This window comes from Corylus avellana, chromosome ca3 (assembly GCF_901000735.1).
Source record: "Corylus avellana chromosome ca3, CavTom2PMs-1.0".
Taxonomy (NCBI): domain Eukaryota; kingdom Viridiplantae; phylum Streptophyta; class Magnoliopsida; order Fagales; family Betulaceae; genus Corylus; species Corylus avellana.
The window spans coordinates 6,436,852-6,449,422 of record NC_081543.1 but is presented as its reverse complement, the minus strand read 5'-3'; the positions used below and the strand labels follow the sequence as shown (position 1 = coordinate 6,449,422).

Genomic DNA, 12,571 nt, shown 5'->3' with positions numbered 1-12,571 from the left:
ATTTTTATATAGGATTCAGATAAACGCACCAAGAAAAAGCAGAAGAAGAAGGTAATAACCAGTGTAGGCCTGACCGTTAAATTTTCGATTATGGATATTCATAGGAGAAGCATGGAGAAGAAAACATTCATGTCTCCCCTTTCCAAACAAACGAAATTATTTGGCAAATCCTTAAGGGAAAAGAAAACACATAAAAAAAGGATTAAATAAATTAGTATTTTTGTCCACCATTTTGGTTGCATTTTTATAACATAATTGAGTGGCATATATATGGTAAAGGGAAGACTGTATCCTAAGAATTGTATATTTTAATACAATGAATATTTAATGGGAAAGAATGGCAAATGCCGTCATATTCTAGAAAAAGAAAGGGTATTTTGGTAAAGTAAAATTGTAGTTGGAACACAAAAGGTGGGAAGATAAACACCTGGCCTTATAAATGAGGGGCGTCGACACTCCAAGACATTCATCATTTCATGGGAGAACAGTATTGGGTGTGTTTGGGTCTGAGGGAAACATAAGATCGAGCAGAGTGACTGAGAGAGACAGGATCTGATCAGGGATGACAATCACCATGAACGGTCAGGAAAATATGCTACACTTCTCTCCACTGTACGCTGATGCATACACCACCACCACCACCACCACCCAACAAGGTTTGTGTCGACTCCAAAGCGCGCAGCAAAAAAAAAAAAAAAAGGTTTTTTGTGTGCTTCTATTAATTGCACCTGTCGTTGACGATTAACATGAGCTTGTGGTGATGATGCATGTTCAGGTGAGTCGAAACCAAGACGACGCCGTAAGAAGAGCAAAGGAGGAGAAGGCGGCGGCAGCGGCGGCGGCGGGATCAAGAAGCGTAAGCTAACCGAGGACCAAGTGACTCTTCTCGAGGGTTACTTCGGAAATGAACATAAGTTGGAGTCGGAAAGGAAGGACCGGCTCGCTTCTGAGTTGGGTCTGGAGCCGCGCCAGGTTGCCGTTTGGTTCCAGAACCGTAGGGCTCGTTGGAGGAACAAGAAATTGGAGGAAGAGTACTCTGTTTTGAAGAAAGAGCAGGAAAGCACCCTTTTCGAGAAATGCCGGCTTGAGTCTGAGGTCCCTTTTCCTTCTCTCTAGATCTTTGTTTCCACTTCTTTTTTGTTTATTACTCTATTTGCTATGTTTTTACTTTAATTAACCTGTCTGTTTCCCGAGAAAAAGACGGAAAAGTAATTCCAACTCATTTTCTGCTTTCCAGTTTCTGAAGTATCGAAAACTTTCATCTTCTTTGATTGATCACCTGCTTGTGTTGGTTTTTTTTTTTTAGCTATTTGCTAGGCTTTAATTAGTTCTATTACTTACCCCGTTTGGTTTCCGAGAAAAGAAGGAAAAGTATGAATTCCCAGTAATTTTTATTTTCTTTCTCGGTCGAGTTTGTCAAGTATATATATATAACAAGCTTGACTTGGTCTACCCATTTACAAATGAAAAATGCTATTTAATAAATAGTAGTATATAATTAAGACAACGTAACAATGAAACTCGCTCTTGTTTTGTCCTTTTTTTTTTCCTCTGGTTTCGCAGTATCCAAACAAATCCTTGTGAGAGAGTATCACTCACTTTACCCAGTTTAATTAACACTAATTTTGGACGAGAAATTAATTGTTTACGCAATTGACTGGCTAAGCAACTTAATATTTTATTCGTAAATGCGTGTCTTGATGCGGTTTACTATTTAATCCTGTAATAATGGAAGAAATATATTAAATTTTTTATTTTTTTTAAAAAAAAAGAAATGGAGGAGGGTGACCCACGGCATAAGAACGTGCATGAGCTCTGGGCTCGAAGCCATGCCACCTTGGTGGGCTACGGCTGTAGAAAATTAACAGAAAGCCAGAAAAATGAATTGACCGAGGAGCAGTGTACTGCCACCTCATGAGACAACAAACGGTACTATATGTATTCCCACGAGCGACCGTACACTGTTGTTTAAGGTGGCTGGGTGTTGGGCCTTTCCGAGGCCCACTCACCACGTGACAAATGTTTTTTTTTTAAAAAAAATATCACAAGGGAAAAATTGCGCACAAACTATTTTGACACCCCCCATTGATTGATTTGCAGGTGCTGAAGCTGAAGGAGCAACTGTCGGAGGCAGAGAAGGAGATCCAACGGCTGTCGCAACGTGCGGAGGCGGTTCCGAGCAATAGTGCGAGCTCGTCACCTTCGGTGGAGACAATGGGACAGCCGTTTCTGGGAGAATTTGAAATTGAGATGAATGAGTACGGCGATGTTTTTAACACGCCAGCGTTCTATTACGCACAGGGCGTGGATTGGTTCAATCAGTACATTTAGATGATGATGGTGGTGCAGTTTTATTAGTGTTTTTGTAGATATTGACAAGCTAATGTAAATAGCTTTTGTTTTTCAAGCAATGTATGTCTCTCTGCTAGCTAGCATGGTTTCAGTGTACTTGACTAGACGATCCATCTGGAAATTAATGTTATTAACTTATTGATAGCTTTTGCTTCTCGTTGTTGACTGGAATCTCATTGATTCACATGCTGTTTTTTTTTTCCTAGTTGTATGCATAGAGAGTGAAAGAGATATGTGGGGCTTGACAATGAAACAACAAATCTGCCAAATGTTTTGAACACAATTCCCATTCAATGTGTTGAAAAGTCCCACCTGTTAGGTGTGATTTTGATACTAGCATTAATTAATGCCATTGAATATTGACCATAAGGAGATATGGACCATGAGAAATGCTGCGCATTCTCATTTCTTCGTACTTATTTTCACATTTCTTTTAAAGGGTTTTTAAAAATTATTATTAGATTAAGAGTGTAACGTTACTCCTAAACTATAGCCTAAAAATTTATCTTATCTAATGTTGGATCAGTTCGAAATTGCACATAGCAAGACATGTTTTAAGAGTCAGTCAAATGAACAGAGTGATATTGTTGCACCTTAACAATTCCTCTCTCAACATGGCACTTTCGCAATTCGAACCCATGATTCTAGCTCTGATACCATTTGTTGGATCAGGCCTTTGACTATCTCATCTAAAAATCAATTGGTGTCCAATGAAGAAAACCGAAACCTTTTATGACATTTGAAATTGTACCCTGTAAGACATGTTCTAAGAGCTGTCCAAGTGAGGAGAGTGGCATTGTTGCACTTCAACATTCAAGATGCACGTTAGACTCTTGAACTTATTGTCGTTGATGAAAAAGCATCATTTTTTTTTATGACGTAAAATCTCTTCAAGACAAGACTACTTATGTCGAATAAAGTCCAAATACACGATTCCACCCACAAATATCATATAATGAAGACTGGAAATGGTGATGATATAAGATGAAAAGAGGAGGCAATTAGTAAATGGGAAGCATCATCATAGTGGGGTATGGGAAGAAGTGAAGGGGAGACACTTTTGGTTTTGGGAGTAGTTGGGGATGAGAGGGAGAGGGAGGGGGGATGTTAAAAGGCCCCACGATGAATAATGCAAAGGGCATGAATAAAGTGGTTAAGTACGCACTTTGAGAGCACTTTTGGTAGATATTTTTTTTGTAAAGGGCATGTACTTACACAACGACCCCTCTATTTTCCTTCCCTTTTCCTCTCTCTTTTTTTTTTTTTTTTTTTTTTTTTTTTTTAATTTTAAATTTTTTTAATTTTTTATTTTCTCCTGAGTAACTATCCATATATTCACATCAATATTTTTTAAAACTACCATTAAATTTATAATGTTTACGTATGAAACTTACGTAAACCCACAAATTCAATGATAATTTTAAAAATTAGAAAGATGAAAAAAGATCATGAAAAAATAAATCATTTCTCATATATATATATATATATATATATATATATTAAACACATATTTTACTCTTAGTCAAATAGAATGATGTAGCAATTCACATCAACTCTTAATTTTTTTATTTTTTTATTTATTAATAAACGGCTAATCAAAAAATTGGTAAACATAGTCACATTAGTCTAATATAATAAAAGTAAAATAAGTTGAATATGTAGCATTAATATATATATATGCCAAATTGGAGTACGGTCAATTGTCATAGTGGGCTACTGAAGCCGTGAATTATTTGTCACGCTTGTCAAAGCCAGCAGAGTTTTGGGAATCCATTTAGAGGATATTCTATATAGACAAAGCCGTATTTTGCGGGCCACCCCCACCCTAGCCCATGCCCCATAGAAACAAAAATAATTAAATGGGCTGGCCCACCAAATTTTTTTTTTGTAAAAAAAAAAAAAAAGTTCACTCAACCAAATAAAATTTATATGGATTTTTAAGCTCCACCCCCAATTGGCCCCTCAAAAAAAAAAAAAAAAAAATTCCCCTAGATATTGGAAGCACTGCCTGCAGTATTAGCAACACTGTAGATGCAACAAATTTATGTGGGCTTATTGGGTTGCAGAAGAATTCAAAGTAAATCTTGGAACTATAAGAAAACACGTTGGAATTGACTATTTAGATATTCAAATGTCCCTTGGTATTATCTCATTTGTCTTCTTGTAATCCATGTGTTCAACAAGGTTAAATTGATATATATCAAGTTGGTAAGGATTAAAATAGCACAAGTTTGGAATCAACCATTCCCTTCTTTTTTAAAATAAAAGAAGTGAAATTATATTTAAATAAGAAAGTTATGATAACTGCCTGACCAAATTGATCGGGTCGGAATAAGGTTCAAGTCTACGAGTCTTACTCCACCTTCACTTGACGCTTAACAAATTGATAAACAGTTCGCTTCGCCATGATTTTTTCTCGAATTCTCAAAACTTGTGTCGATCCGTCCTCGCAAGTAGACATGCCTTGAGCAAACATGAAGCTATATGAAGGGAAAAACATCTAAACTAACCTAGTATAATACAACCACCACAACCAGTTCATTTGCATTTGTTGCTCCTGCTGTGAAAAAACAGAAACCATAGAGAATTATATATGCCATGAAAAAATAAAGCAGGTGAGAAAATTCTAACCTTCTTGAACCCTTCTATGTCCTGTGACCTGTCTTTTTGCACAGATCTCAATCCACCGGACTCCCCCTTTAAAGCTCTCCTTCTTTGCTGATCTAGTACATATTCTTTATGCATAGATGCATCTTTGAATAAATCTTTTTGACTGCATATTCCAGCTTGAAATCACTCATTATTTCCTTCAGTTTAACTGAAACTTCATGGCAATGGCATAGCTACCAATGCATTGTGAAACACTTTTGCAGTAGGAAATTCATGCCCAACACCTATTACCTTACTTATCTTCCATAAAACTATTCAAATCTTGCTGGGGCTGGTCTGGCTATCCTAAGAAGCCTGAGGAATATTCATCACCAACTCTGCAATATGGTTAAAAATTTCCCTGCAGAGACAGTGATGACACCATAAGAATTCTATCAGGCTATGTCCCATCATCTCAAAGAAAGGTTCAGTGGTCAATTCCCCATAAGGCACTTGACTACTTTACATTTAATGTTTTTCCCACATACAATATTTTCAAGTTTTCCATACCCATGAGTTGAAGTTGGACCATCAATTACCGTATGAGCAACAGCAAAATGGAAAAAGCCTTGGAACTCTTGGTTGAGTGAAGTTTTCTCAAATAAATCCTTGACAAAGGAAGGAGGGTTGAAGTTATAGTATTTTCTCAGCAACATTAATTGGTTTTTGCAAAGCCCAATGCAACAATTTCACTTTATTTACCTTAATAAAGCTACTTTTCTAGCTCAGGAGCAAAAAAATTGCAACTTTTTACAGTACCAAACCAACAGTATAACAATACTTATTCAAAGTTTTGAGAATTTATTGGGTTCCTTTTGCGGCATGTGATCACTACCAAACAAACAAACCCTAACAACAATTTATATTCCACACAGGGAGCCTAATTTAACTGTTTCAGACTTTCAGTTATGATCTCTCTAATTCAAAAAAATTCAAAACCAAACAACAGAGGGAACTTAAAGATTATCAAAGCTTCTGTTTTCTTTTTCTATTCCGTCACTTTTCCCAGTGACCAAACAGAGCCTAACCTGATATGAGCTGGGCGTCGAGGGTCTCGTTGGAGAGCTGGAAGCTAGCTGATCTCGATGCAACTCGGCGCGACGCAGTTGAGTTGACTCATCTTGATCGGACCTTACGGGTCTCGCCGCCGACAGAGGAGCTGCGCTTTTGGTGCTGTCATGCTGACATGGCATAACTTTGGTCTCGGGTCGGATCATGTCTGGTCGGTTCTGGTCGATTATTTGGGTTTGGAGCACATTATATGTAGGAGTAGAGATTTTCGGCTAGTAAAATTGTCAACCAAGCGTCAGCTATTTTTTTTTTTTTTTTTTTTTTTTATTTGAAGAAGAAATATGTTATAAGGGGAATCTAAATTTAAGGTATTAGCACCAAATTTAGGATAATCGAATTCCTTTTAGGTGATACCATCTCTAAAGGGTTAATCTTCCACCCCTAAGTTTTAATTTTGAATTCAAAAATAAGTTTTGAGGCATTAGAACCTAAATATTAACTCATAAAAATTTAGCTAACAAAAAAAAAGAATAATAACAGAATTTATTATTATTATTATTTTTTAATTTTTGACAGCCGCAAAGCACGACTCTATACATCGAGGTCAGAGAGAGATTATAATTTTATAGGTAAAGTCCACTTAACCTTTTCAAACTACCATCCCAATGACAATCTACCTCTTAAACTATAAATTGCGACAATTTATCCCACAAACTACCAAAACAATAACAATGTACCCTCAGTTTTTTAAAAATGACAAAATTACCCTTACTAAAATAAAAACAAAAAGTACTAATTTTTTTTTCTTCAAAATTCAAAGGGTATTTTTGTCTTATTGAAAATTTTATAGGGGTAATTTCGTCATTTTGTTAGCATTGGAAGGGTATATTGTTATTGTTTTGGTAGTTTCGGGGGTAAATTGTCGTAGTTTTAGGGGTATATTGTCATTAGGGTGGTAATTTGAGAGAGTTAAGTAGGCTTTACTCATTTTTATATTTTTATACTTTTATTAGCTTAGGTACCTAACATGTTACAAAGAATCCATATTTATAATGGGATTTCAAACATTTGAGAATGGAAAGTCAAATATGAATATCAAATCAATATATCTTTATGATTTTCACGTAAAATTCAATCTCTTGACCTTTTTTTTTTTTTAATATAAAAAATAAATCATATATATTACAAGATTAGTTAAGAGAAAACGGAGAATATTTGTACAAAGTCCATCATATAGCTGTCAATTGCTACACCCTACAAGTCAAGGTTCATAATATATACAAAATTGTCAACGCTGTTAGTCTAGGGTTGATTTAGGGGACACCTAGCATGGTGGAACTTTAATCAAGTCAAAGTCAATATAAGATCGAATTAGACAATTAATTAATTAAAAAAAAAAAAAAAAAAACTAGTAGGCTGTATGATGAACCTTTGTGCTCTCCCTTCCAATCTTTATTATTGTGTAATTCAATCCATGGTTATTTGAACATTGCATGTCTATTTATAAGGAAGTGATTGAGGGTAAATCCTCCAAACAATAGATAGTGTTGGAAGTCAGATCTACCGCGCTCAGCTCTTTTGCACCGCCCACGCGTCGTACTGTCTTCATCTACGACCTTCTCCGCTCCTGTCCTTAGTCTTCGCCACCACCTCTTCGGCTCCTCTTTGGCGCATGTGCATGGTCTTTGATATAGCGTGACGTCGTGGGTTGCAAAGATGAACAACAAAAAAGAAGCAATCCGTTTTAAAAACCTTGAGTGTGTCAACGATATAAGGAATTATTCTCAAAACATAGAATTTATCTAATATTTGAGGATAAAATATAGAAGGAACTCAAACTCTAAGCTTTCTTATTGAAAAAGTGACAAAATACATCTAAGTCGGTTTTAACAAATATGCACTGACCGTTCGAATGGAACATATATTTCTTTGTTCGGGCGGTAAGAAGACAAAACTAAAAAAAAACATGATTTTTATTCTCAGTTTGTAGTCCCGTTAGAATAGGCTAGCGAATGGCCCTCTTTGGAATGCTCCGTTTGTAACTCCGTTCGAACGGGATACCAAACAAAAGGCTCTATTTGCAATACCGTTCAAACAGGATAGCAAACAGTGGCTTTTGAGACTTCTTTTAGACAGCTCGTTTGACTTAGTATACATCGGAATTAAGAAACTCTCGTGAAACATGACTTTGTAGATATTTGAGTTAACTTTTCGCAAAGCTTGTTCCAATCCGAGATTTGAAACTCTAGATATTACATTTTTAGTAAAATTCATCAGGTACGAACTTTCCCCTCCTGGCTTTCCCATCTCTTTTACACTGAATCTCTATATATAGTTGTTACCATGTTTTTGCCTATAGATAACAGTTTCAGAGAGAAGGTAAACTTATGTGGCCTGGCTAACTTGTTTTTTTGGAATAAGCTCTTTGTGGGTATTACTTTTTCCGGTTTGAATGGTTCAATTAACAACATAAAGAATGTCCAATGATTGCTTAGGTCCCGGTCCATGCATTGCCCTTCATCTCACCTTTCTGGAATCCAAATGAAAAACCAGATGCATATTAATTACATTCAACCCACCATTCAATCTCAAGATGACCTCATGTGTTTAACAAACTTCAACCCTTTCTCTAGAGTCTAGACAAGATCAGTCCGGGAAGGTACCTCAGCCGGCCACCTAATTGAATTACAAGTTGACTAATCTTTTATAACAATTAACAAACATCTACAAGTTTTGAGCTTTTCTTCCTAATCAAATTCCCGGCTATATTAAACTGATATATGTCTAAATGCATGTAATAATCACATGTTTTTTTAATACCAGTTTGGAGAAAAACTTAAAATTTCACTCGATAATCGTTCAAAAATATTAGTGAATGTGAATTCTAAGCAGTAAAATATTTGGCTTGACCTGACATATTGATCTGAGGATAACTTTGATACAAGAATATTTACAAGCATGTTCTGTTTTTTTTTTTTGTTCTTTACATATTTTGTGTACAAAGTATGTACTGCTATAGTCTATGTAGATGTTTTTTTTTGTTTGTGTCAAAGAATATTTCCTGGACAAAAACTAGAATACATTTACAATCATGGAGTTTTTGGCTGAGATAACCATCTTCACCAACCAGGCCGTACAGTGACACGTCATCCTACGATTGGTCAAGGAGTCAAAAGTCAAAGGCAGGCCCTTGGATAATCTGGTGGTAGAAGTTGCAGAGAAGGGCTTAACCCACAAGACTTTCCAAATTCTAACCCCCACGAAACTTCAGCTTCATTTTCCCTCCAAGTTTTCAACCCTTTGATTTTCCTTTTGTCAATCTCACAATCTTGTCTTTTGCGTCCTAACCCATATTTTCTTACTCTTTCTTTCATTTTCTCAGGAAAAAAGAGAAGAAAGAAACAACCTCTGCCACAAGAAAACGCGTTTAGTTTCATGTCTTTTTGTTTTGTTTCAAATCTTGTTGCTTTCGTTGTCTACTATATGATCTGCAGCTGTTCTTGCTCAGAATTCAAATCTCAAGTTTGATTTCCTTTTGTTGTTCTCTGCGAATTTATCTTGTAAGTTTGTGATTATTCTTTACTAGGGAGCTCAAAGTTTTAGTTGAATTTATGCCTTCTCTTTTGTGTATTGCATCATCAACTGTCCATGCTTTTGTCTCTAAATTTTCTTAAATTTTGGGTGCTGTTTAAGCCAGAACTGCTGTACTGCTTCCTTTCTGGAGCCTTTGATCATCCAATTCCTTTTTGTAGAAGATCACAACTGCTGTGTGAGATTTCTGATTTCTCTTTTGGCTTTGTAATCTGAAATAGCTGGAACCTGATTTATTCTTACCAACTGGGAAAGCTTTGAGTGGAGGTTTTAGCTTAATTGAACACATACATGCCTTTTTCTGTTGCCTGTATGAATGAGTTGGAATTTGTAAAGAAGTGATTCCAGCTCCTTTCAGTTCAAGAGGGTAGGAGGTTCTAGTTCTTCTGCTACTTTGTCTTTGTTTGTATGGGGGATTTTAGCTCTGTACTTCATCTCTGTGAAGGAGATCAACATGTGATTGCTGCAACTCAGCACTTAGTGAAGGCGTTAGGGTCTAGTAAAATCCTTAATGATGATTTGAGAAAAATCCTCTCACAGCTTGACAGCCACTTGTCTTCCATGAATATAATCACCACTGAAAGCAGGGGTCCGGGATTCCGAGAGGTCGAGGAGCAGTTCAGATGTTCTGAGGAGAAGATCATGGGTTGGGAGTCAAGACAATCGTTTATATGGGACTGTGGACCCTTGGAGGCTTCTCAGTATTTGAAATCTGTTCATGACATTCAAACATTGGTAGAAGGTTTTCGAAGTTTGTCTGTGAATGAAGATAGGAAGCATAAGGAACTTGTTAACCGGGCCGAAAGCCTTTTGCAGATAGCAATGTCGAAGCTTGAGGAAGAGCTAATCCACATTCTTGTTAAGCACAAGCAATACTTTGAGCCTGAATACATGTCTTTTCGCTCTTGGCGAAGGGATGTTGTGTATGATGAATCCTTTGTTTCAGTTGAGGACATAGCATTTGAAGAAGAATCCCAAAGAAATTTTTGTGGCAGTGAATCTGAGGAATATATTCTAGACTTGGTCGATCCACATGTAATTCCCCATCTTAAGTCCATAGCAGATATCATGTTTGCTTCGAATTACCATCAGGAGTTCTGCCAGGCTTTCATAAGCGCCAGGAGAGATGCATTAGAGGAGTACTTGATCATTCTAAAAGTGGAAAAGTTAAGCATTGAGGATGTGCTAAAAATGCAGTGGGATAGCTTGAGCTCCAAGATCAAAAACTGGGTTCGTGCTATGAAAATCATCATCCGGTATCTTGCAAGTGAAAAACGGCTCTGCGACCAGATTTCGGGAGATTTTGGATTTGTTAGTCCATTATGCTTTGCCGACATATCAAAGGTTTCATTGTTACCCCTTCTGAGTTTTGGTGAGGCCATAGCTATGGAAACCCATGGACCAGAAAAGCTGTTTTGCTTGCTTGACATGTATGAGGTTGTGGCAGATAATCTTCTGTATATAGATACTTTATTCTCGGAAGAGGCTGGTGCTTGGGTTAGGATTGAGTTCCACGAGCTTCATAGGGGATTGGCTGATACTGCGAGAGCAACATTTATGGCATTTGGAAATGCCATTGCAGCTAATGGATCAACCAGCCCTTTTCCTAAAGGAGCAATACACCCTCTCACCAAGTATGTAATGAATCATATCTCGACCCTTACCATATACTGCAATGCCCTTAATGTGCTTCTCAAGGACCACGACACAGCCGATTCAAATCCGCCGGAGAACGGGCACAGCTCTTCTTCTTTAACATATGGTCACTTGGCTTGCCGCCTTCGATCAATCACATCTACCCTAGAATTCAACCTTGATTGCAAATCCAAGCTATACAAGGATGCTGCTCTGCAACATATTTTTCTAATGAACAACTTCCACTACATGGTGGAAAAGGTTAAGGGCTCTGAACTCAGGCTTTTCTTTGGAGATGATTGGATCCGAAAGCATATTGTTAAATTCCAGCAGCACGCAACAAGCTACCAGAGGGCGACGTGGAGTTTGGTCCTTTCTTTGCTTAGGGATGATGGTTCTGCTTCAAAGGCGAGTCTCAATGAAAAGTGCAGGGGTTTCTGCATTGCCTTTGAGGAGGTATACAAGAGCCAGACAGGGTGGTCTATCCCAGATTCTCAGCTCCGAGAAGATTTACAAATTTCGACTTCGCAGAAAGTAGTCCAGGCATATAGGAATTTTACAGGGAGAAACTCTTCCAGCATTGGTGACAAGTACATCAAGTACACTGCTGATGATCTGCAGAATTATATCTTGGATTTCTTTGACGGATCACCAAGATCATTGCAGAATTCTCGCTGGAAGGAGCCTGCATGGTTTTGATTTTAGCATTTTCTTGTCATGCCTTTTCCTCCTAGTTATGTTATGAATGTCATTGATGTAAATGTGTGTATTGTATATCAAATGTGCGCCTATAGGCAAAATTCTTGAGCAAAATTGGCTGTAATTTCTTGTAAAACGGTCTTGTTTTTCTGGGATAATGTCAATTTGGGTTATAGGCATGAATATGCACAATTCAATTGGATTATAATAACACGCTTGTCCCATCTGTTCTGATTTTCGACTGGGATAATGATGTTGTTGCCGATCAAATGATGGTGGTTGACTGGTTGCATGATCCAACACATGGCAACTTGTTCAAAGATAGGTCTGAATTGTGATTAGAATATATAGTTCTCAAGGGCAAAATTCCATGTAGAAACTAGAAAGTCCACAGATATGTTGATATTTACCAAAGCTCTCATAGTACAATCTTGTTGGCAAAAGCATCTTACATGGTTGGCTCAGGATTTAGTCCCACTCCATGGACCAAAAATATAATTTCTAAATTGACTCCCAAAAAATATTTGGTCTAGGATTTCATTCATGCACCAGCTACTTGCATTTTACTTCTACATAGGCATCTAATTAATGTTACGACAGATTCAATGTGGCCTTGTGGGGGTAGATACATGCA

At 37.1% G+C, this 12,571-nt stretch overlaps 2 protein-coding genes across 3 annotated transcripts; both read left to right on the top strand.

Moving 5' to 3' along the window:
• The first annotated feature begins 449 nt into the window (after positions 1 to 449).
• Positions 450 to 2,508, top strand: LOC132175674 (homeobox-leucine zipper protein ATHB-40-like). The gene is made up of 3 exons (XM_059587693.1): positions 450 to 656; positions 776 to 1,095; positions 2,101 to 2,508. Exons 1-3 carry the CDS (start codon positions 563 to 565, stop codon positions 2,329 to 2,331), a joined length of 645 nt encoding a protein of 214 aa, XP_059443676.1. The 5' UTR covers positions 450 to 562; the 3' UTR covers positions 2,332 to 2,508.
• Positions 2,509 to 9,331: 6,823 nt separating this feature from the next.
• On the top strand, positions 9,332 to 12,116 carry LOC132175391 (exocyst complex component EXO70E2-like). Of its 2 annotated transcripts, none has more exons than XM_059587332.1 (2): positions 9,332 to 9,572; positions 9,710 to 12,116. In XM_059587332.1, exon 2 carries the CDS (start codon positions 10,012 to 10,014, stop codon positions 11,935 to 11,937), a length of 1,926 nt encoding a protein of 641 aa, XP_059443315.1. In that variant the 5' UTR covers positions 9,332 to 9,572; positions 9,710 to 10,011; the 3' UTR covers positions 11,938 to 12,116. The 2 variants fall into 2 exon arrangements, with proteins under 2 accessions (XP_059443315.1, XP_059443316.1); XM_059587333.1 differs by having other exon boundaries at positions 9,706 to 12,116.
• Positions 12,117 to 12,571: the final 455 nt, after the last annotated feature.

What these genes read in the sequence shown, in the direction of transcription:
- LOC132175674 (XM_059587693.1), top strand. Translation starts at nt 563, where the DNA reads ATGACAATCACCATGAACGGTCAGGAAAATATGCTACACTTCTCTCCA. An exon ending in CACCACCACCACCCAACAAG is followed by an intron (nt 657 to 775) that starts GTTTGTGTCGAC and finishes ATGCATGTTCAG; the next exon opens with GTGAGTCGAAACCAAGACGA. An exon ending in AATGCCGGCTTGAGTCTGAG is followed by an intron (nt 1,096 to 2,100) that starts GTCCCTTTTCCT and finishes ATTGATTTGCAG; the next exon opens with GTGCTGAAGCTGAAGGAGCA.
- LOC132175391 (XM_059587332.1), top strand. Translation starts at nt 10,012, where the DNA reads ATGGGGGATTTTAGCTCTGTACTTCATCTCTGTGAAGGAGATCAACAT.